Source organism: Arachis hypogaea, chromosome 11 (assembly GCF_003086295.3).
Source record: "Arachis hypogaea cultivar Tifrunner chromosome 11, arahy.Tifrunner.gnm2.J5K5, whole genome shotgun sequence".
In the NCBI taxonomy this organism is placed as follows: Eukaryota; Viridiplantae; Streptophyta; class Magnoliopsida; order Fabales; family Fabaceae; genus Arachis; species Arachis hypogaea.
The window spans coordinates 14,517,132-14,543,848 of NC_092046.1; the positions used below are offsets into that span (position 1 = coordinate 14,517,132).

Consider the following 26,717-nt stretch of genomic DNA (forward strand, 5'->3'; position numbering starts at 1 on the left):
ACTGACGCCACCGCTGCACCTTCTTCTTTCCTGCATTGCTCCCCTTGCACCTCTGTCCTTGCTTTCACGCTGCTATGTCGTGTCTTCGCCACTTTCATCGCGTGCCGCTTTGCTTTGTTCACCCAAATGGTATGACTCAAATAAACATCCACATCTTAGTAAAAAGAACCATTCGCATACATAGTAAAATGAACATCATGTGGAGCATGGTGTATACAGAATCAAGCAAATCAAGTAAAATACCAATGGTATACTCAAATAAACATCCACTTTAGAATGAAAAGAACCATCCGCATACATAGTAAAATGAACATCCGACTTAGTTGATAAGAGTCGTGAATAGCAACGGTGGCGGGAGCATGGGATCTTGAAACAGTAGTGGCTGCGGCTGCACAGCTATCGCAGAATAGTGGCACTCTCAGATGGACAAACACCTCGCCTGAAAGCTCTCACTAGTGGCGTCGGCGAACTATGGATGCGGACCGGCGGGGCATTGTGGAGGCGGCGGCCCTAGAGTCGTGAATAGCAGCATAGGCAGGAGTACGAGATCGTGAAACAGCAATGGCTGCGGCTCCACAGGTGTCACCGGTCAGCAGCACTCTCGACAGACAAACACTTTGCGTCAAAGCTGCCTTCTGCAGCGACGACAAAATGTGAATGTGGACCGGCGGAGCATTGTGGAGGCTGCGTGGTGGAGGTCGAAAATGCTGTTACAGTGGGATGATAGGACTCTACGTAGTGTGAATGTGTTTAGGGGTGCTAATCCTAAATTTTCAAATTTTAAAATCTGAAAATATTTAATAAGTTTTACATTGCTTTTTTAATTCGTTGTTCGCATTGTTTAGTATATACATTATTTTTTTATACTTTCTCAAACAATTTTACATTAACAGTAAATCAAAATTAAATTTTATAAGAATCAATTTTAAAAACCTCAACTTATTTGGATTACTTCTATTTTTTTTTTTAACCTTTTGATGTTCCTAAAAATGGACAGGACGGGTATTTTCTCAGGAAAAAAAATCTAACCCCACCAGCCCAATTCATGCTCCTCTTCAGCTTTCTTCTCCCTTGTCCCTCGTACCAGCGCCTCTCTCCTCTGTCTTTCTGAGCCGGCGACTCCTTCCCTCCACCGACGCCTTGCTATCTCCTGTCGCCACCTCCCGTCGCGCCGTCTTGACCGTTGCTTCGCTGTGTCGTTCCGGTAGGTCCTCTGTCCTCTGATCCCTTGCTGTCTTCTTGAGTTGTTATTGCCTTAGTTATTTTTTTGTAATTTGCTGTGTCTTTATTGCTGTTTTGTTGAATTTGTTGCTATGTTGTTGAGTTTTTGTTGTTATTGATGATAAACTTTGGTGTTGGGCAAAGTATTACATTGCATTGGATGCCTGTCCCAAAAGCAATATAATTCAAACCTGAAACCTGCCTCCAAGATGTGTATATTCAACAATGACACCTGAAAGAAGTGCAAATTTATTATTTTTACCACCACATGCAAGATGCAACTCTTGCTCCCTTAAGTAGCAAAATGCATAGAACTCTCTGCAACTCCATGGCATCAATCAACCCTTCTTTGTTCTCATCATAGACATCAAAATCTTGTTTCACCTCATCATTGCTTTGTTATCTTTATCCTGTCAAATTAAAATTGTTATCTTACTAGTATATGTGCCTGCGCATAGCGCTATGCGCGGGGAAGTGCTTATATATCATTTAGAAAAATATTGGACCATGGACTATGCAGACTATATATTGGTAGACTAGATTGGCCATATAGCAGTAGAAACTTTGGACGTTGCAGGCTATATGTTGGTAGAATTGACATTCTATGGCTGTTTAATAGTACTCTTAACTATATATCTACCAAGGTCATTCGTTATCTTTTTTAAATACGAGGCACAGATTAGTTTAACAATTTATTAGGTGTTAACTTGTAAAGATTGAATCTATTAGATTGCTATTTTTTATAACAAGGGTACAAATATTTTCATGTAAAACTCTCCATGCTTCAAAGATGTCTGTGTAGTATTTGCTAATTTACCACAAAAAGATTAGAATAAAAACACTCAATCAATTCACATTCAAATGATGAAATTGGGGGAAGGATAGATATCACATAAACAGCCACAATGTCAATGTGTTACCGAGGCTAGCATCTAAAGGTCCCATACAAATATGCTCTTATATCTCTTGCACATCCACAAGTCTAGGAATTAAAAATTCTTTAACTGACTTGCAGAGAAATTCTTTAATGGTAGATTGATGGTGGTCTATGCCTCTATGTCCGCATCACCTCTGTGCAGGTTAAAATTAAGTTGTGTTCATTCTGTTAAGGTGAAACTAAATTATACTTCCTCAAATATATTAGATTCTCCATGTCCAGCCACTATATTTGGTATTTACCCATTAAGAATCACTGTTTCATTCACCTCAAAATAATAGAACACAAATAAGTTCCTCATTTAGTTAAAGGATAAAACCGAATCAGCCTTGTAGCTTTTCAGCTCCTGCAGATTCCAGTAGCACCTAACCTTGCATTGACAAATTCTAAGAGTAAGTGATCAAAGGACTAAATTAGAATATAGCTCAAAAGATAAGATTTATAATTTTTTTTAGAAGTTGAAGGGAAAAATTTTAAATAATAAAAAAAGAGGAAAGAAAAATGAAAGACAAGAAACCAAAATAATCTATTTACAACTAATTAGAAGGTTTTCTTCTTCTTTTTTCTTTTCTTGTTAAATTTTATTTTGATTATATATATATATATATATGAAACAACAGCGGTCTGGACCTCAAAAACAACAAGTGGTTAGATCACCATCTTCGGTTTCTCCATTACTACAACCCTTCCCTTGCAAATTGCAGTCTTAACTACCCGGTGTGAACCATGGATGGTGCAAACAATGGTGAACCACAAAATCAGAAGCGTGATGAACTTACAGAGTCACTCAATGATCTCTTTAGCAGCATTAGCACAATGATCAAATCGGAGCTTCAGGTAAAAACCGTTGTCTCAAACAATTCCAATGAATTACAAATCATGTAAACTATCCGAGGATACAACATTATTTGGAATATCAAGTTTGACAATGGTTTTATGTGAGTTAGGGGACTAATAATCAACTTGAGTTATTAGAGAAGATGAATGTGAGGGTTGCGGAAGAGTACAAAGGTTACGGCGACTTAGCTTCAGGGTTGAGGGTTTTTGTGGAGCAGTTGAAATGCAAGAGTGATAGCTTCAACGAATATGTTGAGCAGATTGATGCCATAGAGAAGCAAGTAACTGAATTTGAAGTTGTGGTCTCTATGCTTGACAAATATGTGTGTTTGTTGGAATCAAGAGTGCAGTCTGTGTACCAAACTAGGCTTCATCCTCCTCCTAATAATTAGATAATATAAATATGTATAGATTTGATTTGGTAACTTGCTTACATAGTGATTTTGAGTGTTTTATCTTGTGTTAACCAGTTAATGACAGAGAGGTTGTATTGTATTCCCTTAATACCGGTGCTAGTATATTTTCCATGAAGTAATTTTATTACAACTCATTAATTACATTAATCTTGGCTTTCTTCCTGAGAGACAGGTTTTACGCAAGCTATAATCATTGCTTTGTCCTCAAAATTAAATTTAATAAGTGTCATTGATAAACAGCAACGAGATGAAACGACAGAGTATAAATTTAACTCAAAAGGAATAATTACACAACCAAACAAATAAGTTATCTAAACATATGAATTTGATTAGTTGTAAAATTATTTATAGTATTGTGTATTAAAATTAAACTCATAAATGAAATGCTTAAATATTTATGTGTAAAATTCAAATTATATTTCTGTTATTTATGTTTTGGTTTCTTACAAAATATACTTTATTATTTATTATAATTAAATTGAAGTGAATAAATTTTAATAAATAAATTAGAATCATGTTAGCATGATGAACTATGATAGAGATCTACACTACGTAACTGGCCCAAAAATTTTACAACGGAAAAAAACTGGCCCAAAAATTTTAAAACGGAAAAAAATCTTCTGGGGTTAGATTGGTCACCAAATACACAAAAGGAGGGATAAAATAGACAAATAGCAGGAGGTATATTTAACTATTAGTACTTAGATAAGTGAAAAAAAAGAAGTACGATTCAAACACACTAGAACACCGATATCTAGTTAACATTTTAAACAAGTCCTACTGCTACGAGACATAATGAAACTTCTTGGAGTAACAGTACTAAGCATTCTATCGCGGCTATCATGAAGTGTGAATATTTGTGCTTTCTCTCTTTAGATAGTTCAATAGCCTTTTTTACCATCTCTTTTTCGTTATAATCTCCATATGTTTTCTAAATGGCAATAGTTTACTGACAATTCCTGCAATTTTGGATTCTTTCTACAATGTTTGTAACATGTATCGCTCTTAATTCTTATATAATGTTATTGGAAATCACAACCAATATCTACCAGGAATAAAACAGAATCGGAATGAAATCGAACTAAATAATTTACATGGAGGGGGATAAAATTAATATGCCATCAAAGAATATTTTTTAATTTAAATTATTTAAATATAATATTTATAGAAATATGTAATTTGTAACATATTTACGTATTTGTGTGTATTTTATACATCTTGGGTACAAAGCAATCAAAACCTACAAAAGTATAATTCGGATATTTTGTATCCAGGATACAAACAATTTAAAAGTCTGTGCATAAATTGGATGCACTGTACCCGATATACAACGATAAGCAATTTTCTAATATTGTATCCGGAATATACATCACAAGAAAAACGACCTGTCGACACACTATTTTTTGCCACGTTTTAAAAGTGTGGCAAAAAATGGTCAATAACCACACTTTTATGAGGGTGGCGACTGATTAGTGATTCGTCTACGTTTTTTTTGCCACGCTTCTAAAGCATGGTCATAAGAAAAAACCAGCACGCTTTTATGAAGGTGGTGACTTATTAGTAATTTGGCCATACTTTTTGTCAAGCTTCAAAAGCGTAGCCATAAAAGAAAATAGGTATGCTTTTAAGGCGTGACTAGTTTGTCTTCCTACGATCACGCTTTTAAACAGGTATTGTATCGGGAATATGTGCTTAAATAAATAGGGATCTCTGCACCCTAGATATATAACAAAAACACCTATATAAATAATTTCTTGACCAACTATTCATCACACTACATCCATCTTAATTCTATCTATTCTTTCTCTCCTTTTTTTTCCAAAAAAATGGCTAGTAATAAGTTTTTTTTGTAGTAGTAGTTTATCCCAATGGGATCATTAAAAATGGTGATAAGGGAGTAATATTTGAGTGCAATTCACTTGTAATGCTGCGCACTTTTCGTGTTGGTTCTCTCGATGCGCTTAAGAATGTCATCTTAAGCAATATGGGGCGATCAATTCGAAGGATTGGCCGAGTAGCATATAGATTCCTATCAGCTGTCTAGTAGAGATTTTATTAATAGGACGTTTTAGGTTGAAGACAATAAGCATGTTAGTACAATGTTTGATGTGCATGCTAGACTAATGTCGTAATATGTGATGGAGTCATATGCTGAGATTCGTGACGTGTTTGGTGGTTTTGGGCCGTCTTCTTTAATACCCCATGCAGTCCTGATCCCGGCAAGGCCTTTTCACTTCACCAATCCGGGGAATAGTATTGACGTAGAGTTGAGTGAGTCTGATTCAGATTATGTTGTTGACACCAAGTCATCCAACAATAATGAGTCTTCTGGGGAGTATGTGTCGGATACTCCAACTGGTGGAGGTATTCGATTTCTTCTTCCTCCCCCTTGGAACTGCCATGTGGAGTGCCCATGAAACTGTTAAAAATCTCTAGTGCAGCCGTCTATCAGATCACCATTTGTATGCAATTCAAGATGGTATGTCACATCCTGCAGTGTGATATAGTAACCTCGTCCTACGAAAGGTAAAAAGTATAGGTTTTTGGTTTTCACCACTCTACAAATACAGAGAATAAGACATCATCGAAAATGAAATTCTTTAGTTCTACTGCATGTCTGAACCCAGCCTCCTGATATAAGGTAATAGCACTTTAGGCGGCGAGAACCCCAAAGTCATACAACGTGCCAAGAGCAACCGAGATGACTGTACAACTACTATTCATTAGTCTCCTAAAACTTATTACCTATTGTGTTTAATATTTCTCTATAATAAAATAATTATAAATATAACTTAATTAAATTTAAGTATGACTCATTAAATAATTTAACGCATATGGACTGTATGTAAGAAAATGGATTATTTACTTAATAATATAATTTAATTAAATTTAAGCATGAGTCATTAACTAATTTAATACATAAAAAATATATTATTTAATTAATATAAGAATAAAAAATAAAAAAATAATGATTTCATAATAAACTAACACGACAAATAAAAATTATTTCATATATACCTAATCAAATTCTAATGTTCTAGTCTTTCAACAAATCTCATCCGGATAAATATTAAACATCTAATTAACATATAATGTGGTATCAACTAAAAACTAAATAAATCAAAATATATTAACTAATTAACTATTGAAAATAACAGATACACAAATTGACCTCAAAATTCAATATTCCGACTACATGCTAAGTTGCATTCTATCTGTTAATATTTTCTAATCGGACGTAACACTTTCATCTAGCCATGTATGTTTTTAAAACCATCCAAAACTCAAAAAAATTTAGAATGAAGATAAGGATCTCGGCTACACGTTTTATATAGCATTCTAATGCATCTCATGTACTGTGTTCGCTTTTCTATTATGCACATATTTTGGATATACAATACCCGATTACTGCGTTTTGAATATATTCTGGTAGCACTTTGTTGTGTTTCGTCGCGTTGTTTCATATCCAGGATATAGTGTACCCAATTTAAGACACTGTACCCAGGATATGAAATATTTTGCATATATGTAAATACACGTTATATTATACATTTTTATTAATATTATATTTAAATAATTTAAATAAAAAAATTCTGCCAACAAAATAGATAAATATATAGAAAAAAACTAATATTTTAAGATATATTTTTTTTTAATAAATGGGACAAAAATTACAGAATAACATTCTAAAATATATCTACTATATTTAACGGTAGTTATGACATAGTATATTATAGTAAGATTTTCTTTTACTACAATTTGTAAAACAAAGTGAGTATTAAAAGGTATAACAATTCTAGTTTATATTAATTATAATACTCAAAATTTTACTACACACTACAGGAGAATTCAATTAGAAAACACACGAAACTTTGAACTTGCTTAGTTGTTTCTTGCCATTAATGCCATATGTATAGCGGTTTTCTTGGTGTATTGAGACTTCAGACCATCTCATATATATAGGCAATGACAAGTTCTCTAGCCACATCTAAAGCAGGGCATTAAAATTTCAAGAAGACATTGGTGGTGGAGTGGTTGGAGATATTATTAAAAATGTAAGCTATGACATCACAATGTTCTAATAAGTGGTATCGAAGTTTTTTGTTGCCTATAAATTAGAGATGATCTAAAGTTTTAATACATTAAGAAAAATACTAAACACATAGCAAGAAGCAACGAAGCAAGTTCAAAGTTTCGAATATTTTTTAAGTAATAAGTTCTCTTCTAATGTAGTGATGTAATATTGTAGAGAATGTATAGTTAAATTCTGAGTGTTATATATATATATATATATTTGATTATACCCTCTAGTAAATATTTAAATGTATGCAATCTTTTCTTTTGGTATATCTTGTTAGACAAAACCTTGATAAACATTTTTTTTATCCAGGTTTTCCGCAATAAATCAGCAGTTTTTTCATCAATTACTTATCTTAATATGTTGTTTGCCAAGCATAATTGAATTGTACTTCTTGCTTTTGCCATTATCTCTATCTTTTAATTCTCAAATAATTTTTTCAGCAATTCTATTTATTCCATTCACTGTTTTTGTTATATATGTCTTGCTGATCTAGTAACGCTTGTACCTTTAATTTTTATAATTGAAAGTCATTAAAACTGTTAAATTTAATTTCACCATTTTAAATTTTTAAATCGACATCTTATATCAGGATTTTTTTAAATAAAATAAAAAAATTATTTATTTTTTCAAATAAGATATTTCAGTTTTATTTTTTAGAATACGTTTTTTTTTAATAAAGGCAAGTTCGCCGTATCTCTGCGAACTTTATATAAATTATAGAGTTCGTCGCACCCCAGCGAACTCTATGATGAATTCGGTGCACTATATAAATTCAATGGGATTATTTTCTTTTATCCTTTTTTTTTCCCAATCTCTTCCAAATTTACTCTGTTCCTCCTTTCTATCTTTTCGACATCCATAAAATTCGTTGTGGACGACATTCTTAATTCCATATCAATAAACAATAAGATTAGTTATTAGAGTTAATTTTTTTAGCTTAGTTAGAGTTACTGTTTACATGTTAGAAAAAATTATTAGTTATAGGTTCCATGTTAGTTAGAATAACAAATTTACTGTTTACATGTTAGTTGGACTTACTGTTAACTATTGTTATGTTAGGTAGATTTTTTATGTTACTGTTTTTAAGTATAGTTGCTGTTTATTGTCTATAAACATGTTAATTAGTATAACAAAGTAAATTGCTAGTTAGTTTAGTTAGAATAATTAGTTTACATTGTGAATTAGAAGGTAATTAGTGAAATAATTAATTAGGTTAAGTTAGACTAAAAAGAAATGTGATTAGTAAAATTTAGGGTTCAGTTAGTTATTAATTAATTAGTTAGTTGACGACGTCAGTTAGTTGGGGCAGAATTAAAATTAGTAAATTTATAAGCTATTTTGGATTTAAATATTTTTTTAATAATTTAGTTAACGTAAAAGGAATTGAGTTTAGTGTGTGTGATTTCATTTTACTAGATTATATTTAGATGGAGCAGTAGTTATTGGGTTATAAGGATGAGATGTACAGATTAGATCACGTTGAGCACATTGCTGGCAGGCTTGATCGAGTGGTATACTTTTTCACTATTTTTATTTTATTATAATTAATAAGCGGTGAACTTGTTATTATATGTGTTCACTGTCCCAGTTTTTTCAATTTTTTTATTTTCATTTGGTAGGCACCTCAGATCTTGCGCACCAGGCAGAATCTGATGACATGGCCGCCAGAGCAGATTAAGCCATATCTCAGATGAGTCGGGTTTGAGTATGTGGCCTATATGGTCAAGTTCGAGCACGATTGGCCGCTTGCCTCGGCGTTAATAAAGAGGTGGAGGTCTGAGTCCCACACGTTTCATCTACCGTGCGGGGAGATGACTATCACCCTGCAAGACGTGGCCTATCAGCTAGGACTCAGGATTGACGGTGATCCTGTAAGTGGATGCATATGTGGGTGGGAGCAGCACCATCAAGGACGGACCATCGAGGAGTTAGGTGAGCAGATTCTGGGTGTTGTTCCCGACCAATCCGAAGTCATTGCATTGAGATTCAACCTCGTGAAATGATTCGGCCGGTCATATGGTCGAAAACTGGCAGGCTGTGTCAGAGCGATTTGTGTCTCACCGTAGTAGTTCATCTCTTCTTCCTCGTCACCATCATCAGGAATTTCGGGTGATTCTTCGTCAGCATCGTCTCCGTCATCGGGGTTAACTTCATAATGATCCATCATCGGGTCTCTGATAGCAGAATCATCATGACTTTCAACACCGTCATCCATTAAGTCAACGTTACAAACTTCAACATTAGACTCCTCCTGATTATCCTCAGGTGGCATATTTAGATCCACCATCATCCTTCTGATAGTTTGTCTAACAGCTCCACTCAACAGACTATCATCGACAGTATTTGCAGATGATCATCGGTCACCAAACTCAACTAGAAACACGAATAATTCCAACAGATAAACATTTGTCCATCGGTTGTGCCACGACCTTATAAGCCGTACGTCCTCGTCGTCGTGCAAACGGTACCTAATTCAAAACAATAGAAATATTTCTCACAACCGTAGTTTGATAAATATACTAGTAATAGAGAGAATACAACTGTAATATACTTTTTATAAAACAAACTGCCATCTACTTCGGTCGGATATCTGTAGTAAATTTTTTCACCATTTTTGCCTCTTACTGTCTGATGGAATGCAACATCAAATTCTTCAAAGCTGTTAAACTGTTGATTTCCGGTGTCATATAAGTAATTATCGGTTGCTCCGATCTAAAAACGATTGAACTTTCTTCGTTATACACTATTTCACCATCGTAATAAATGGATAACAATGGATTCCTTGACATCGTAGAGAAAATGTCAATAGTAAAAAAGAAAGTAAATAAAGAAATTGTGCCTCTCTGATCCGCTTTTCAACAGTCTGCTTTTATTTTAGAAACCTAACATAAAGTTTGCTAGAGGTATGGCAAACTCTATATAATTTATATAATTTGTCAGAGAGTGCGGCGAACTTGTCTTTATTACTAAAAAAAATTATATTTTAAAAAATAAATCTAAAATATCTTGCTTGAAGAAATAAATAATTTTTTTATTTTATTTAAAAAAAATCCTCTTATATTAAGATAAATTTTTTTCTAATATAAAAAGTCAGACAAACCTGCAACTACGCAAAGTATATGCAGAATTAAACTTTTATTCTAAAAACAAGTGACTTTAATACCACTTGTTAGGAATAGGATAGAGTTAGAGTGAAAATAAGTTAATTAATTTACGTAGAGAGTGGCAGAATTAATATATCATTAAAATAGATAAAAAAAAACGAGTAATACTAATATTTTAATATGAAAAAAATTACCAAAATGAATGGGACAAAAAATAATTACGGAATAACATTTTAAAAAATATCCACTATATTTAATAATAGTTATAATATTATAATTTATTATAGTTTTTTTTTGGGCAATTTACGCATCTAAATTGTTTGACCCCCAATATTACGCAAATACATTGTTTCCAAATTTAATACGCAAATGCATTGTTTCACTATTTTATGTAAACCGCAGTAGCGGTTTATCAGATGTGCATAAACCGCTACAACCAGCCGCGGTTTATGTGTGTGAGTGTGTGAGTGTGGTAGCAGCGGTTTACGTGCGTGTGTGTGAGTGTAAACCGCTACTGGCAGTAGAGGTTTACGTGCGTGTGTGTGAGAGTGTAAACCGCTACTGCCAGTAGCGGTTTACGTGTATGTGTGTATACTATTTAAATAATATTATAAATAAAAAATTTAATTTATCATTTCACAATATAATTTAAAAAATATAAATATGCATGTAATAAATTTTTTATTTGTATTTATTATTAGAAGTGAGACCAAATTACAAATAAAAAAATACAGTCTTCAAAGTATTAAATTATATAAAGCAAGACTAATTTTTTTTATTCTCATCTCTTTTAAAATTTATAAATAATAAAATAATTTATTTTTAGCCAAAAGTTTACTAAATTATATATTTTACTCTTTAAAAATCACTTCATTCTCTTTTATTTATATCAACCATACAAAAGAAATTGGAGAGTTTGAAAAATGAGTTGTGTTCTTTGCTGCTGATTTGCATTTGAGGTTCTAGCTAAATGACTTTTTTATTTGTGCAACTTTGTTGTCTTATACCAAAAAATAAAAATTATTTGTATTTTACAGTTGATTAATTGGATAAATAATAGTGATAGCATCATAATTTTGATGAATAAAATAAAAAATATAAATATGCATGTAATAATTTTTTATTTGTATTTATTATTAAAATGAGATTAAATAGCAAATCAAAGAGTGAGTACTCACAGAGTACTAAAATATATAAACTAAGACTAAATTTTTTTTTATCTTCATCCCTTCTAAAACTCATGAATGATAAAATAATTTATTTTTAGTAAAAAATTCACTAAAGCATACACTTTTTCTTTAAAAATTACTTCATTTTTTATCCATATAAATCATATGATTGCAAAAAATATATACTCCGTTTTCTTTCTCTCAATTTTTTTGTAACTTAATTTAGCATAAACAAACATTTTTTCTAATCAACGTAAACCGTTAGAGGAACACAGAAACTGCTAAATTAAGTTACAAAAAAATTGAGAGAAAGAAAACGGAGTATATATTTTTTGCAATCATATGATTTATATGGATAAAAAATGAAGTAATTTTTAAAGAAAAAGTGTATGCTTTAGTGAATTTTTTACTAAAAATAAATTATTTTATCATTCATGAGTTTTAGAAGGGATGAAGATAAAAAAAAATTTAGTCTTAGTTTATATATTTTAGTACTGTGTGAGTACTCACTCTTTGATTTGCTATTTAATCTCATTTTAATAATAAATATAAATAAAAAATTTATTACATGCATATTTATATTTTTTAAATTATATTGTGAAATGATAAATTAAATTTTTTATTTATAATATTATTTAAATAGTATACACACATACACGTAAACCGCTATTGGCAGTAGCGGTTTACACTCACACACACGCACGTAAACTGCTGCTGGCAGCAGCGGTTTACACTCACATACACGCACGTAAACCGCTACTGGCAGTAGCGGTTTACATAAAATAGTGAAACAATTCATTTGCGTATTAAATTTAGAAACAATGTATTTACGTAATATTGGGGTCAAACAATTTAGATACGTAAATTGTCTTTTTTTTTTTTTTTTATAATCTCTTTCTGTATTGCATGCCGATAAAATTGGCTATGAAATAACCAAATTATTTTTATAACCATAAAAGATCGATAAGTTATATTTTATAAAGAGAAAATAAAAAAAATCAATAAATTTAATGTACAATATGTATAATAATAGTAAAACCAAAATTAACATGATAATTAAGTTAATTAATTTTTAATAAATTTTAATTTAAAATTTAAAATAAATAAGAATTTACAACAGTTATGTATATTGCAAAAACGGCCTCTTTCTCTTATGTGATGTGACTTTCTTCTCGTCCAGTTTTTTCCTATCTCACCGGTGTTGCGTCGTCACCAACAGCAGCTACCGTCACCCATAGTTTTGCTGTCGCCCATAACAATTAAACTCATTCACAATTCGAACGGTTACTCCTATTCTCATAATATGCTTCCAATTTCTGGTCCACTATTGCTGCCGCAGCCTCACCTACGCCGTTGCAACCCCTCCCAGCCGACCATGCCGCCGACGTTACCGCAGACTCCAGCTGACGTTGCCACAGGTTCTCGCATACGCCGCCAAGAGCTCAATGATGCCGCTATTTGAATTAACCGTGTGAGTATGGTAGATGTAATGCACGCGTGCGTGAAGGCAATATTAAACCCAACACTCAATTGCTTACTTTTGATTCTCACTCATGTCTCCTCATCTGTTCAAGATTTTTTTTTTCATTTTTGTTTCTCTAGTTTTATGGTTATATCAAATCATAAGACTTAAGTGCCAAATTATACATTTTTTTTAATAAAAATTAAATTATTGGATGATCATAATTGCTTCTTCTGTTTATTCATTTTCTTCTTCTTCTATTTTAATGGTCAATTTAGGATGGTCATTTTAGTAGGTATGCGGATGGTTATTTTAATTTTTATGTAGATGATTATTTTGATTGGATTGGGTTTAATTATATATAATTAAAATATGTTAGATGTTCAATTCATTAGGTATGCAGATGATTATTTTTATCCTTAAGTGGATGGTTATTTTTACTAAGGGTGAGTGTCGTGTAGCAAGTCAAGCAGCGACGGTGAAGTGGGATGATTATTGATGAAGGTGGAGTGGCCGCCGGTTAAAAAAGAAGAAAGTATTGGAGTGAAATGTTTTAGTAAATTAGGATTTTAGATGGTTATTTTTTTGAAATAACTAACTAGATTTTTTTAAAATTTAAAATTTAAAATTAGGGGATTTAAAATTTGATGTGAAATAATTGAATAAGAGTTTTTGAATTTAGGTAATTTGTGAAGTGGTTTTTATTATTTATTCCTATCGGATTAAATAACTAGCCCATTATACATATTGTCAAGATTTTTCATTGTCTTCCTAGCGAATTCATCAAACAAAATACTCAATCATTGAATTTTGTTGACTTTATTAATAAAAAACGTTAAATTCTTAAATTAATCCTCCATGGTCGTCTTCAATCTCTTAGGTAGCGTTTGGTGGAGAGACAGAGACAGAAAGACTGAGACTGAGACTGAGAGACAAAGACTAAGAGACAGAGATTGAAATAAACTTCAGTATTTTGTTTAGTGCAAAGTGAGAGACATAAATTTAAACATGAATGAAATTCTAATTTAATTTGTACAAAGGATAAAATTAAAATTAATTAATTGAAATGAAGGTATTTTAAATATAAAATATTATTAAAGTTTCAGTCTCAATCTTTAAAAATTTTAGTCCCATGTGTCTTCACTTTTTGAAAGTACTAAAATACTGAAATTTTAGGATAATACTGAGTCTCAGTCTCTCGATCTTTATCTCAATATCTCAAAACAAACGCTACGTTAAAGTCCTCGACCAAATACATTAACAATAATCAAAATCATTACCACCATTTTTTCCAATTCTAAAGTTCTAACCCTCTTCTGTCACTATTTAAAAAAAATTATTAATATAAAAATTTAAATAATAAATTATTTATTTTTATAAAATATATATTAAAAATAAATTAAACAAGGTATGCATTTATATAAAAGTAGCTAATGACTAATTAGCAGCTGATTTTTTTATATCAACGTAACAATTTTATAAAAATGAAAAATATATATGTTCCTGGCTGCATGTTTGGTGCATCGATGGCCAACATTTTCTTTTCTCCACAAGCGCTAAAAAGTCAAAATAAAAGCACTAGAGAGCCACTTGTGTTTCATGGTCCTCTACCGTTACAATATTTTCGCCATGATCATAGACACCATTTTAGTTTCTCGTTAAACTCTCTACACATAGTATTTTCTTGTGTTGCACTACAACATTAGTTATTTGTTAATTTCTCTCTCTCAAGAAAACATAATATAACTTCCCATTATAGAATAATAATGTCTCTAACAATCAAATTACATCTAACATCCCAACTCAACAACCTCGGACACAAGAGCAAACACAATCTTGCCAAATCTATTTACAACATTAACCCATTGATCACTATCAAGAAGTGCAAGGTGAAGCAAAGAATAAAGTGCAATAATAGTAATAAGAATATGATAAAGAGCTCATTGATAGAGCCTGATGGAGGTACATTGGTGGATCTGATAGTGCCGGAGAGCCAAAGAGATTCGAAGATGGCGGAGGTAGAGTCGATGGCGAAGGTGAATCTCACGAGAATTGACATGGAGTGGGTGCATGTGATAAGTGAAGGGTGGGCTAGCCCATTGAGAGGGTTCATGAGGGAGAGTGAGTACCTTCAGAGTTTGCATTTTAATTGTTTGAGAATGGAAGATGGCTCTGTTGTGAATATGTCCCTTCCGATTGTGTTGGCAATTGACGATGAAACAAAAGGGAGAATTGGCTCATCTTTGCATGTTGCTTTGGTTGGGCCTCTTGGAGATTGTGTTGCTATTCTTCGAAGGTTAGTCTTCCTTTTTCACCAAATTAAATTAAACCCTTCTTGTTTCTAGGTTAGTTTATTGTTCAATACTTGAATTGTTATGAACATTTATTTTAACGATGAGAACTCTGCATATCTTGTATTGTATCTCGTGTCTGTATCAATACAACATTTTTTGCAGTATTGAAATATACAAGCATAACAAAGAAGAAAGAATTGCCAGAACATGGGGAACAACTGCTCCAGGATTGCCTTATGTTGATGAAGTGATTACTCCATCAGGGGATTGGTTAATTGGAGGAGATTTGGAAGTTCTAAAACCAATCAAATATAGTGATGGACTTGATAACTATAGACTCTCCCCTAAACAACTTCGGAAAGAATTTGAATCGCGTAATGCTGATGCAGTTTTTGCATTCCAGTTAAGAAACCCAGTGCATAATGGTCATGCTTTGTTGATGAATGATATTCGGAAGCGCCTATTGGAAATGGGATACAAGAATCCAATTTTGTTGCTTCATCCTCTTGGAGGTTTCACAAAGGCTGATGATGTACCCTTGGATGTTAGGATGGAACAACATAGCAAGGTGATTATACTCCCAAAATACTATAACTGTTGTTGTTGGCCTAGTGAAAATGGTAGAAATTCAGATTCAGATACAGTTAACTTTCTATAAAGTTGATAATTGAAATTCCTTAGATGACAATTTAATCAAATCTATTAAATTATTTAACGATTTTTAATTATTAATTTCACTGAAGTTAACGACACTTGAGTTTTTACCAATAAAAATTGCTTGATCTAAGTATTCATTAATTGTCAAGTTAGGTCTTAGAAGATGGTGTTCTTGATCCTGAGACTACCATAGTGGCCATATTTCCATCACCGATGCATTATGCAGGACCAACGGAAGTGCAGTGGCATGCCAAGGCACGAATAAATGCCGGTGCCAACTTCTATATTGTTGGTCGGGATCCTGCCGGCATGGCTCATCCAACTGAGAAAAGGGATCTCTATGATCCTGATCATGGCAAAAAGGTTCTCACCATGGCTCCTGGCCTTCACAAGCTTAACATTTTGCCTTTCAAGGTAACAAGTCTTCTCTTCATGCTCCTCTCTCTATATAATTTCAATAATAATATAACTTCAACAACTTGTCCTCTATTTTAACTTAAAAATGTTACAGCCGATTAGAATTTATTATTGTTTATCGTTAATTAGTTGTTAATTTAAGAGGTTGGGGATTCGAGTTTTCTATATCTTTGATAAAAAAAAATTAGTTGTTAATTTAAGTTTTTTTAGTTTAATTAATAATATATTTTATTTTATATTTTTAAATATTAATAACTAACTAATTATAAAAATAATAAATTTTAATAATTTTTTAACTTTCTTCTTCTTAAGTTTTCTTTGTTATCCTCTATAATTTCCGGTATTCTTTTGTTATACCGTAAAATTTTAGCTGGACAATACTTTTTTTTAATTTTTGTCTTATTTTTTATAAAATGAAGACCATTTTAATAAAAATATTAAAAATATCATTTTTTAAAGACATTTACATGTGTTATATTATTATTGAATATCTTTATTAAATCGATTAATAATTTATTTTTTAATAAATAAGAACAAAATTGATTTATTATAGTAACAATAATAAATCCAATTGCCAGCATTATAATTATTAGACCTAATTTAATCTAATCCAATTACATAATCTAAATCGAAATTCTTTTATAAAAAGACAAATATATTATTGACTTTTGTTTTGCGAACATTATTTAAATCTCTAAAAATTTAAAAATATAATTAAATTCTTAAAAAAAATTAAATTTATTGTTATTATTATAAAAAAAACTAATTTTATTCTAATTTATTAAAAAATTTAAAAATAATCAGATGTCCAATAATAATACAACACGTAAATATCTTTTTGCATCTTCTTATGGGAGCATCCCCTTACCTAACACTAGTCAATTCTTATTTTTAGTTTTTTTACACTAAAATTATTGGTCTTTTGTCTGATGACAATTGTTGCTTTTCTTTCCATATTTGAATTACAGGTGGCAGCTTATGATAATAGGGAAAATAAGATGGCATTTTTTGATCCCACCCGTGCTAAGGATTTCCTTTTTATATCCGGAACCAAGGTATCTGATTCTCATTATTCCAAGATCTATTTACTATCACGAGTAGCTAGCTAATTCTTCATTTCTTATTGAATTATGATATAGACAATCTATCACATGTACCGAATGAAAATGGATTGAATTGAGTCGAGTTGACGAACTTGATTCATGTTGTATATATATCTTAAGTTTAGGTTTGTTATTTTGTATAAGTTTTTTTTTTTTTTTTAATGTTTGAGTTTAACCGATTTAAAAATCTAATAAATTCATAAAACTATTTAAAAAATTTATTTCATAAATTATAACTCAAAATAAAAAATTTTAAAATATCTAATAAACATTAAATGCATTCTATCATTTATAATTCATAATATGTAAATTACAATTTATTTACATATTAATTATTAGTCACATATCATAATTATATTTACTTAAAATTTATAAATATAATTTTTTTAAACAAAAAAATCACCATCTTAATTAATCTTGATTATCAATTTTTTTAAAGTTTTGCTTTAAATTTATTATGAATCTATAGTTGAAAGTTCTACTTAAGAATAATTTATTTAAAAAAAAATATTTTGATAAATCGATCCAACGAATTTCATCATTTTTTTAAAAGTTTGTAATATGAACTTTTTAACTTATAGACATTATAAAAAGTTTAAATTTGACCTGTGTAATAAAGTCAAGCCTAAAACGAATTGAAGCATTAAGGTTAGTGTCAAATCATTGCTCTTGCTCTTGCTTATGTTTCTTGGTTAGAGTTAGCTTCCAAAAAAATTGTGTTCAAAGTAGTTGTAAAATTTTAGTAATAAATATAGGGTCTTATTAACATGCGTTCTTAGAACGCATTTTAAGAATATCGTAGAAGAAAACATTTTATTAAAATTTTTAAAAAGATAAATTTTTTCATATTTTAATGCATTAAATGCATCGGAATTTAAAAAAGCAATTATTACTAATTTCTTAAAATGTGCTCTAATTAGAGTACAAAATAATGAAATCCGTAAATATATGATCTATAATATGATTATCTATATTTGAGAGGGAAGTGAACACTAAATTGTGAGCTACCCCTTAAGATGATGTTAATTCTTTAAACTTATTCACTTGCATGTAAGATTGTGTTTGTTCAAAATAAGAACTCTCTGTCAACGAGAACTGATCCACAAGATTTTATTAATATATTTGGATGATTTATTTTGTAGATGAGGGCTTATGCAAAAAATGGTGAAAATCCACCAAATGGTTTTATGTGCCCATCTGGATGGAAGGTTCTTGTCGAGTATTATCAAAGTTCGCAAGCCGAAGAGGCATCACAATAGCCAAAGGTGTTATCTACCTAGATATTAGTCAATAGTCATAGATGTTTAATTTTTCGAGTAAATATTTAAATTTCTTGAAGTTTAAAATGAATTAATTTAATTATTGAAATTTAAGATATAAGTCACGTTGATTCTTTAACATTATTTGCATATGACAAATGTCAAGTCATTCCGAAGGAGGAGTGCCGAAGTTGCGGATCTGGGAGTGCCATTTTTTATGCATGGTCTTCCACAGCAAATTTAAGGAAGCACAAGCATATTCTATTCTTTTTTTAATGTTGTAATATATTGATATTTTCTTATAAAATCATCCTCAAAACTCAAAAAGTTAATTGTAGACTTGTAGCTTCACGCAAAAATTATTGCATATGAAATCTCATCTAGTCCGAAAATCTTTACAAATTACAAAGGCCATTTGAATCTTATAACCTTATAGGTTACCAATGAATCATATTTTATTGGGCTATCTCTCATGATGTTAATCACGCGTGTCAATTACTTACAAATTATTAAATTTTATTAAGTTAAAATTCAAAAATTACATAAAACAAAATATAGTGGACTTTAAAACCTGTAGGACATAATATTACAATAAATAATTTTAGAATAAATAAACTTCTTTAGAAGTGTTGTCTAATCAAATTTTTTAGTAATTAAGTTAAACTGAATTTTGCTATACATGATTTTTAACAGTTTATGTACCTTTTTTTTCTTCTTCTTTTGAATCTTCTATCCTTTTTTTTCCTTTTATTTTTTGTGTTATTTTAAAAATTTTATTAAAAAAAGAATAAAGAAAAAAACAAAAAAAAATGTTCAAAACGAAATGGCTAAAAATACACAAAATTGAGATTTGAATCGTGTATAGGAAACTTTTTTCTAAACACAAATATAAGTTCAGAAAGTTTATCAAGTTTTTTAGGTTTTTGAGTAACAGAAGATGTTTGCTAGTGATTTTATGAAAAATTTAAGTAGTTCAGATCTTTAAAAATACTTTTAATGAAATGAATTAAAAAAAATTAGTGATGTTACATGACTAAATTATTTTAGTAATCAAATTCAATTAAGATGATTCAATAATTTATTAGTACAATAAAAATGAATTGAAAAAAAAAAGAAGAAAAGCATTAAAAGAAAAAAAATTTTTGATTGAATTTAGTTAAAAATATAATTTATTTACCTAACATTTCTTAAAACAAATTATATACAAGGTAAAATATTAAATTAGTCTCCTACATTTAGGTGTAATCCTGTTTTGCTCCTTAAAGTTTAAAGCATCCTATTTAAATCTAAAAAAGTTTTATTTAGCTTCAATATAGTCACATCGTGAGGTAAAAGTTAAATAATTAACGAATGTCCTACATGACAGCACTACAAGAACAAGGTCGATAATTTGGAAAATAAGTACAAGTTCTAGAGGCACAAAATCAACCGTGTATGCATCAATACATTTATTTATTATATTTTTCTTACAATTTAAATGAAATATTTTTTTTATAGAACTAAGGAGAATGAAAAATAAATGTATTGATGCATCCATGGTTGATTTTGTACCTCTGAAACTTGTATTTATTTTCTAAATTATCGACCTTATTCTTGTATTGCTGTCTTGTAGGATATTTCGTTAATTATTTAATTTTGACCTCACGGTGGGACTACATTGAAGCTAAATAAAACTTTTTTGAATTTAAATAGAACATTTTAAATACCAAAATAGGATTATGCCCAAACGTAGAAGACCAATTTAATACTTTATCCTATGTATAATTAACAAAGTGAGAAGAGTTAGAAACAAGTATACAAACAATATAAGAACATTTTAAAACGAATTTAATCGTCACAAAAAAATTTAAAAAAATTACTTAACATAAAATTATCAAATTTAAAAAATTAAAAAATTTTATTTTTTAAATAATATTTATAAAAAATCACATCAAAACCTTATTTCTAAAGCTATTTATAAAATCTAATTAATGGATGTCTTTAATAAGAGAATACTTAGGTGCAGTTGTCTTTACATAAATTTGATAATCAAGAGCAATTAGATAATATTTTAGTTAAACATATCAAATCATTTAACGTTTTCAACTAATAATTTTACATAAAAATAACTACACTTGAGTTTTTAGCATGTTTAATATCCAATAATTTTGTCACATTGCTTATTTATCATTTATATTTCCTAAAATTTTATTATTTTTGGTTACCATATTATTAATTATACTTAATTAAATGAATTAAAATGATTCTAAGAAGAAATGACACTTCTCTAGCACGGCAGCACATTGCATCTTTAACAAGTCAACGGGGTCAACATACAAGCCAACAAGAAGGACCTTGGTTGCTTCCCTTCATCTTCCCCATTTGACATTTTCATTCCCAAACATACACTCATTTACATTCCAACTTTTACATTCAAAAACCAGTCTTCCAACCACACCACTAACCCAAGAATATTTATAAATAATCATATTACAATACAATAGAAAGGTATACAGGGTGCACACCAACCCTCAAGAAAGAAAGAAAAGAAAAAATACAATGGCAATGCCATTTTTTTCTTCCTCCTCCGCCGAGTCCAACCTGACCACAGCAAAGACCTTCCTCTCGGCGGCTGCCTCCTTCGCCGCCACAGTAATGATCATCCGGTCAGTAGCCAACGACCTCGTCCCCGGCGAGCTTCGCGACTACGCCTTAGCCGGAATCCACCGCGTCCTCTCCCGGTTCTCCTCCACCGTCACCATGGTCATCGACGAATTCGACGGCCTCTCCAACAACGAAATCTACGAGGCGGCGGAAACCTACCTCGGCGCCAAAATCTCCCCCTCAGCGCAGCGCTTAAAGGTCGCCAAGCATGACACAGAGAACGACTTCACACTCACCATGGAACGCGGCGGCTCCGTAACCGACACCTTCAACGGCGTGAGCTTCGAGTGGATCCTAATCTGCCGCCAAGTCGAGTCTTCTAGAAGCTTCCACAGCCCTAGGGACATCAACTCCACCCTCCGCTCGGAGCTTCGTTCCTTGGAACTCACGTTCCACAAGAAGCACAGGGCAATGGTGCTGAACACCTACCTTCCACATGTCTTGAAAGAAGCGAAATCGATGAAGCAAGAAGCAAAATCTCTTCGGATCTTCACGGTGGATTACCAGAACATGTACGGAAACGCGAGCGATGCGTGGGTGGGGACCAACCTCGACCATCCGGCGACGTTCGAGACGGTGTCGTTGGACGAAGGCATGAAAGAATTAGTGATGAAGGATTTGGAGAGGTTTGTGAGGAGGAAAGAGTTTTATAGAAAGGTTGGGAAGGCGTGGAAGAGAGGGTACTTGCTTTATGGTCCTCCTGGGACTGGGAAATCGAGCTTCATGGCTAATTACTTGCATTTCGATGTTTATGATTTGGAGTTGACGGAGCTGCAGTATAACTCTGAGCTCAGGAGGTTGCTCATTGGGATGGCGAATAGGTCCATTCTTGTTGTGGAGGATATTGATTGCACCATTGAATTCCAGGATCGCATGGCAGAATCTAGTGCTGTCACAGGAAGAAATGACAAGAAGGTTAGTAACGCTTTTCTATTTCAGGGAATTAATTTCCTTGTGCAAATTCTAATTCAATATCATTCGTCGTGTCCTAATCAATGTTAGTTAACATGGCCAATCAATATGATTCCATTGAAATTTAAAAAACTAACTTGTCTCACGTAGATTTTGACCATTTACTCTTTCGAATTTCAACTCTTTCTTTTTTTCTTCTGTCCATTTTTTATTATTTTCTGGTAGTGGCAGCTAGCTAATGTGAGTAAAGAGGAGTGTTAGGGTCAGCAATTTTTGTAATTTATAGTCATTAATTAGTCATTATTAATATTTTTAATAGTATGAAATTAGTCACTTTTCTTTTATTAGTTAAGGGTTGGCCAAATTTTAATAAAAGTACTTGTCTTCTAGACTTTTTCTATTAAGTATTAACAGAGTCTTTTTGCAGTAAAAAATTTCTTTAGATAATTTGTGAATAAGTTTAAGATAATTAATGTTTGGAGGTTTGAAATTTAATTGCAGTGGTTCTCAGTTTTTCTTTCCTTTGTTTGCTACTTTTAAGTCTTCAAAAGAAAGTAGGGAAGAAAAACAGAGGTTGACTTGAGACAAGCGAAATAAAAAAAAAATTCTTTTGAACTCATCTACGATATGGACTCAATTGAAACACAAATACAAATACAAAGAGTGGATTTCTTGAACCAGGAACAATTTTATTTTGTGTTTATCTATTTTTAGCTCTTTAAGATTATAAATTAAAAGTTTTTTTTATTGAAAATATAATAAATTTATCATATATCCTAAGAGTATATATATGTTAGTTAAACTCTTTTATTTTATTTTGTTTTGATTTGACAAAACCAGAGAAAATTAAATATACAGCGATTATTATGGTGCTTAAAAAATATCGTTTAATTTGTCAAAAATAATAAAAAATTAATTTTTAATTTAAAAAATATAAAAAATAAATAATTTTTAAATATTTAATATTTATTATAAAATATAAATTAACTAAAAATTAAACACCATAACAGCGACCTAATTACATGAGGAATCCACAATATCATAAACACTCACCAATAAGTTTTTTGACTCAAGATGAATGGCCAAGGGTGTTTGTTTGCTCTTGCCATTGGTTTTGCATACCTTTTTGTTTGTTGTCAAACATTTGGCTCATTTCTGTGTGCAATATAGACTTGGGGATGAGTTAAGGAAAATGTATATTACTTGTAAAATTAAACCAATCTAAAATACGTATAGGTCTTTATTTGATAATATTATTCAGTATGAGCAGGTCAAAAAAATTGAACCAGAAACACGAGTGTACTGCTCCTTCTATTTACCTTGTTTGAAATATCATCAGAAAATTCATCACTACAAATATTTATTTTATTAGAACATTCAATGGATACATTGTTCTGACACTATAATAATTTCTGTAACACATCACAGGTGACTCTGTCTGGGCTACTGAATTTCATTGACGGATTATGGTCAAGTTGCGGCGATGAGAGGATCATAATTTTCACAACAAACCACAAAGACAAGCTTGACCCAGCCTTGCTGCGACCCGGTCGCATGGACGTTCACATCCACATGTCTTATTGCACTCCATATGGGTTTAGGCAGCTAGCTTCCACGTACCTCGGAATTGAAGAACACACCCTTTTTGGAGAGATTGAGGATGCAATTCAGACAACCAAGGTAACTCCAGCTGAAGTGGCAGAGCAACTCCTCAAGAGCAGCGACATTGAAACCACTCTTAAAGAGCTCATAGACTTTCTTAGAAAGAAGAAAGAAGATCAGGCACTGGAGGATGAGAAGAAGGAACGAGATGCCAAAGTCGAGGAAGAACAGCAGAAGCAACGGCAACATGATGGTGGTAATGGAAAAGAAGTAACCGACAAGGAAGATGATAGTTAATTGAGTTACACATACACAAGCCCTCGGCTAAAATGTTAGATTCTGCATTCATATATGTTTTACTGATTTTTCTGTGTTAGTTCTTGTTGAAATCATTTTCGACTGCTAATCTTTATTATATTTAGGGTCTAATATGGGAGCAGCACAACTACTCCTCCTATAGGTACCAAAAGAAGTACATAAAAGAAAAATGAGAAGAAGGAAACAATCCAAGTTTTATGATTAAGTTTATGTGAAGTTAAACATTATGCCGAAATTATACATACTTATATAGCAATATGTATAACAATGATATTATTATTATATGAAAAGAAATGATGTACAATTTATAGAATTGCAAGGTAAAAACTACTATAATTCATGACATAATGTTAACAAAATATCAAAGAATTAAGGGACACGATTGGATGAATGATTTATAATGTATTTGAAAGATAAAAGAAAGTAAGGTCGACAATAGTCAAAATGTAATCAAAGTAAATTTGTAAATGAGTTAAATTTTAAAATGGTTCTTGAATTTGTAATTGAGATTTAAATTCGTCCCTAAATTTAAAATTGTCCTAAATTTGTTTCTGAACTTAACAAGTCTTCTTTGACATATTTTTCGGTGATAGATTGATGACATGGTTAGACAGAGACCACGCTAGACTTGTAAACGTCATTGTTTCCTTTCAGAAGTTGAAGGTGAATGTGAACTTAGAGAAATTCTTCAACTTCCGCCCTCTTTTTCTCTCTCTCTCCCCGAATTTCATCGTAGCAAGCTCTCCTCTCCCCTCGACAACACCACCCCGTGGCAGGTAACCAGCGCGAAAGCGAAAGAAGGTGGAGCAAATTGTCGAATTTTAGATTTTTTCCTGATAAAGTGTTTCAGATACATTACAAGAAAAATGCTGAATACCGTCGGATTTATCGTTGGATTTAGCGTCGGACGTTAGCGGCAAATTTACCAGTGGATTTACCGGCGAATTTGGCAATAAATTTGTCGGGTAAAAAGTTACCGTCGGATTGGATTTTTTGACGGTGAATCGGCCGTAATATTTAGAGGGGAAAAAGGAAAAATTGGCGCGATCATTACCGTCGGAATCATCCGCCGATAAAAATCAATTAATGGAACGTTGTGTTTTGATCATACGCAATGCATTATCGTTGGATTTATTCACTAGTAAATTCGACGGTAAACCTTATCTAAATTCAAAATGCGCAGCCCTCTCCCCTCACTTTCGAGAATACTTTTTTCTCTTTCCCATTCTCCTCTCTCTTCTCTCTCCCCTGCAACTATCTCCGCTAGCACTTCCCACCTCCATTCTCCTCTAAAGTCTGCGTCAAGTCGCCTATATCGTGTTTCGTTGCCTCAAATAGAGTTGCTCCTTTTGTCTCTGCCACCGTTGGAAGAGCTGCCGCTCCCTCTGTCACCGGAGTTGTGTCCCACCTCCATCGTCCAGGTATGTTGTCTTTATCCCTCTTTTTTCCTTCTCTGGTGGTGCATCCCCTTCCTCTCCCAGAGTTTGAAGCTGTGAGTTCCTCCGTCCGCCACTCTGTGAGCTCTGCCGTCACCTTGTTGTTGTCTTCTGCCATCGCTTTCAGCCTCTGTTAATTATTCTTCTTGTTACTGATTCTTCTTGTTAATTGTTATGTTGTTGTTGCATAGATGTTCAGTTCTTGTAGTTATTGAATTTATTTGCTGTTATTATTGTTGATTACCTTAATTTTTTGCTAATATAATTGTTTAGTTCTTGTAGTTATTGTTGTTATGGTTCTTGTTGATTTGTTAGTGATTGTTACTGTTGCTGTTGCTGTCATTGTTCATGTTCATCTGTTAAATTTTTTGCTAATAATTGTTCAGTTCTTACTAAGAATTCTTTTGCTAATTTTTTGTTAGGTGTTATTAAATTTTATGCTATGTAGTTATTGAATTTATTTGCCTAGTTGTTATTGTTCTTGCTGCCTACTTATTGTTCTAGCTGTTATTTATTTGCATACTAATTGCTGCCTACTTTTTAATTTTGTTTGGATGTTTCTTTTATTATTTGACTTGTGTGGACTTGGACGAGATTATATAACAAATTTTTAATTTGGATGAGATTTTAAGGTCTATATTAGAATATAATTATGTTTTGCATGTTTATTTATATTTTATATATTATTTTATTATAATTCGGTCATTCCGATTGAACTAAGATTGAACCTTTGATCCAGTGAATCAGTAGCTAGATTGAATAATCAGTTATTCTTATAATATGGTGCTAATAAATTATGTCAGCTAAAGTATAAGATGTTGCTGCGGCGTTTCTTGAGATTTTTCGATG

The 26,717-nt window shown here is 31.7% G+C and overlaps 3 protein-coding genes across 6 annotated transcripts; all 3 read left to right on the forward strand.

Annotated features, from left to right (window-relative positions):
- The first annotated feature begins 941 nt into the window (after positions 1-941).
- Positions 942-3,558, forward strand: LOC112720345 (biogenesis of lysosome-related organelles complex 1 subunit 2). 3 transcript variants are annotated; one of them, XM_025771257.3, is made up of 3 exons: positions 942-1,204; positions 2,863-2,995; positions 3,106-3,558. In XM_025771257.3, the coding sequence occupies exons 2-3, from the start codon at positions 2,885-2,887 to the stop codon at positions 3,385-3,387; spliced, it is 393 nt and encodes a 130-aa protein (XP_025627042.1). In that variant the 5' UTR covers positions 942-1,204; positions 2,863-2,884; the 3' UTR covers positions 3,388-3,558. The 3 variants fall into 3 exon arrangements, with proteins under 3 accessions (XP_025627042.1, XP_025627041.1, XP_072062598.1); XM_025771256.3 differs by having other exon boundaries at positions 948-1,204; positions 2,779-2,995; XM_072206497.1 differs by lacking the exon at positions 942-1,204 and adding an exon at positions 2,252-2,300 and having other exon boundaries at positions 2,779-2,995.
- Positions 3,559-15,338: 11,780 nt separating this feature from the next.
- Positions 15,339-18,957, forward strand: LOC112721032 (ATP sulfurylase 2-like). The gene is made up of 5 exons (XM_025772119.2): positions 15,339-15,523; positions 15,684-16,089; positions 16,332-16,592; positions 17,564-17,650; positions 18,841-18,957. The coding sequence occupies exons 1-5, from the start codon at positions 15,339-15,341 to the stop codon at positions 18,955-18,957; spliced, it is 1,056 nt and encodes a 351-aa protein (XP_025627904.2).
- Positions 18,958-21,316: 2,359 nt separating this feature from the next.
- Positions 21,317-24,745, forward strand: LOC112720346 (protein HYPER-SENSITIVITY-RELATED 4-like). Of its 2 annotated transcripts, XM_025771260.3 has the most exons (3): positions 21,320-22,515; positions 23,941-24,445; positions 24,537-24,745. In XM_025771260.3, exons 1-2 carry the CDS (start codon positions 21,496-21,498, stop codon positions 24,409-24,411), a joined length of 1,491 nt encoding a protein of 496 aa, XP_025627045.1. In that variant the 5' UTR covers positions 21,320-21,495; the 3' UTR covers positions 24,412-24,445; positions 24,537-24,745. The 2 variants fall into 2 exon arrangements, with proteins under 2 accessions (XP_025627044.1, XP_025627045.1); XM_025771259.3 differs by having other exon boundaries at positions 21,317-22,515; positions 23,941-24,745.
- The last annotated feature ends 1,972 nt before the right edge of the window (positions 24,746-26,717 follow it).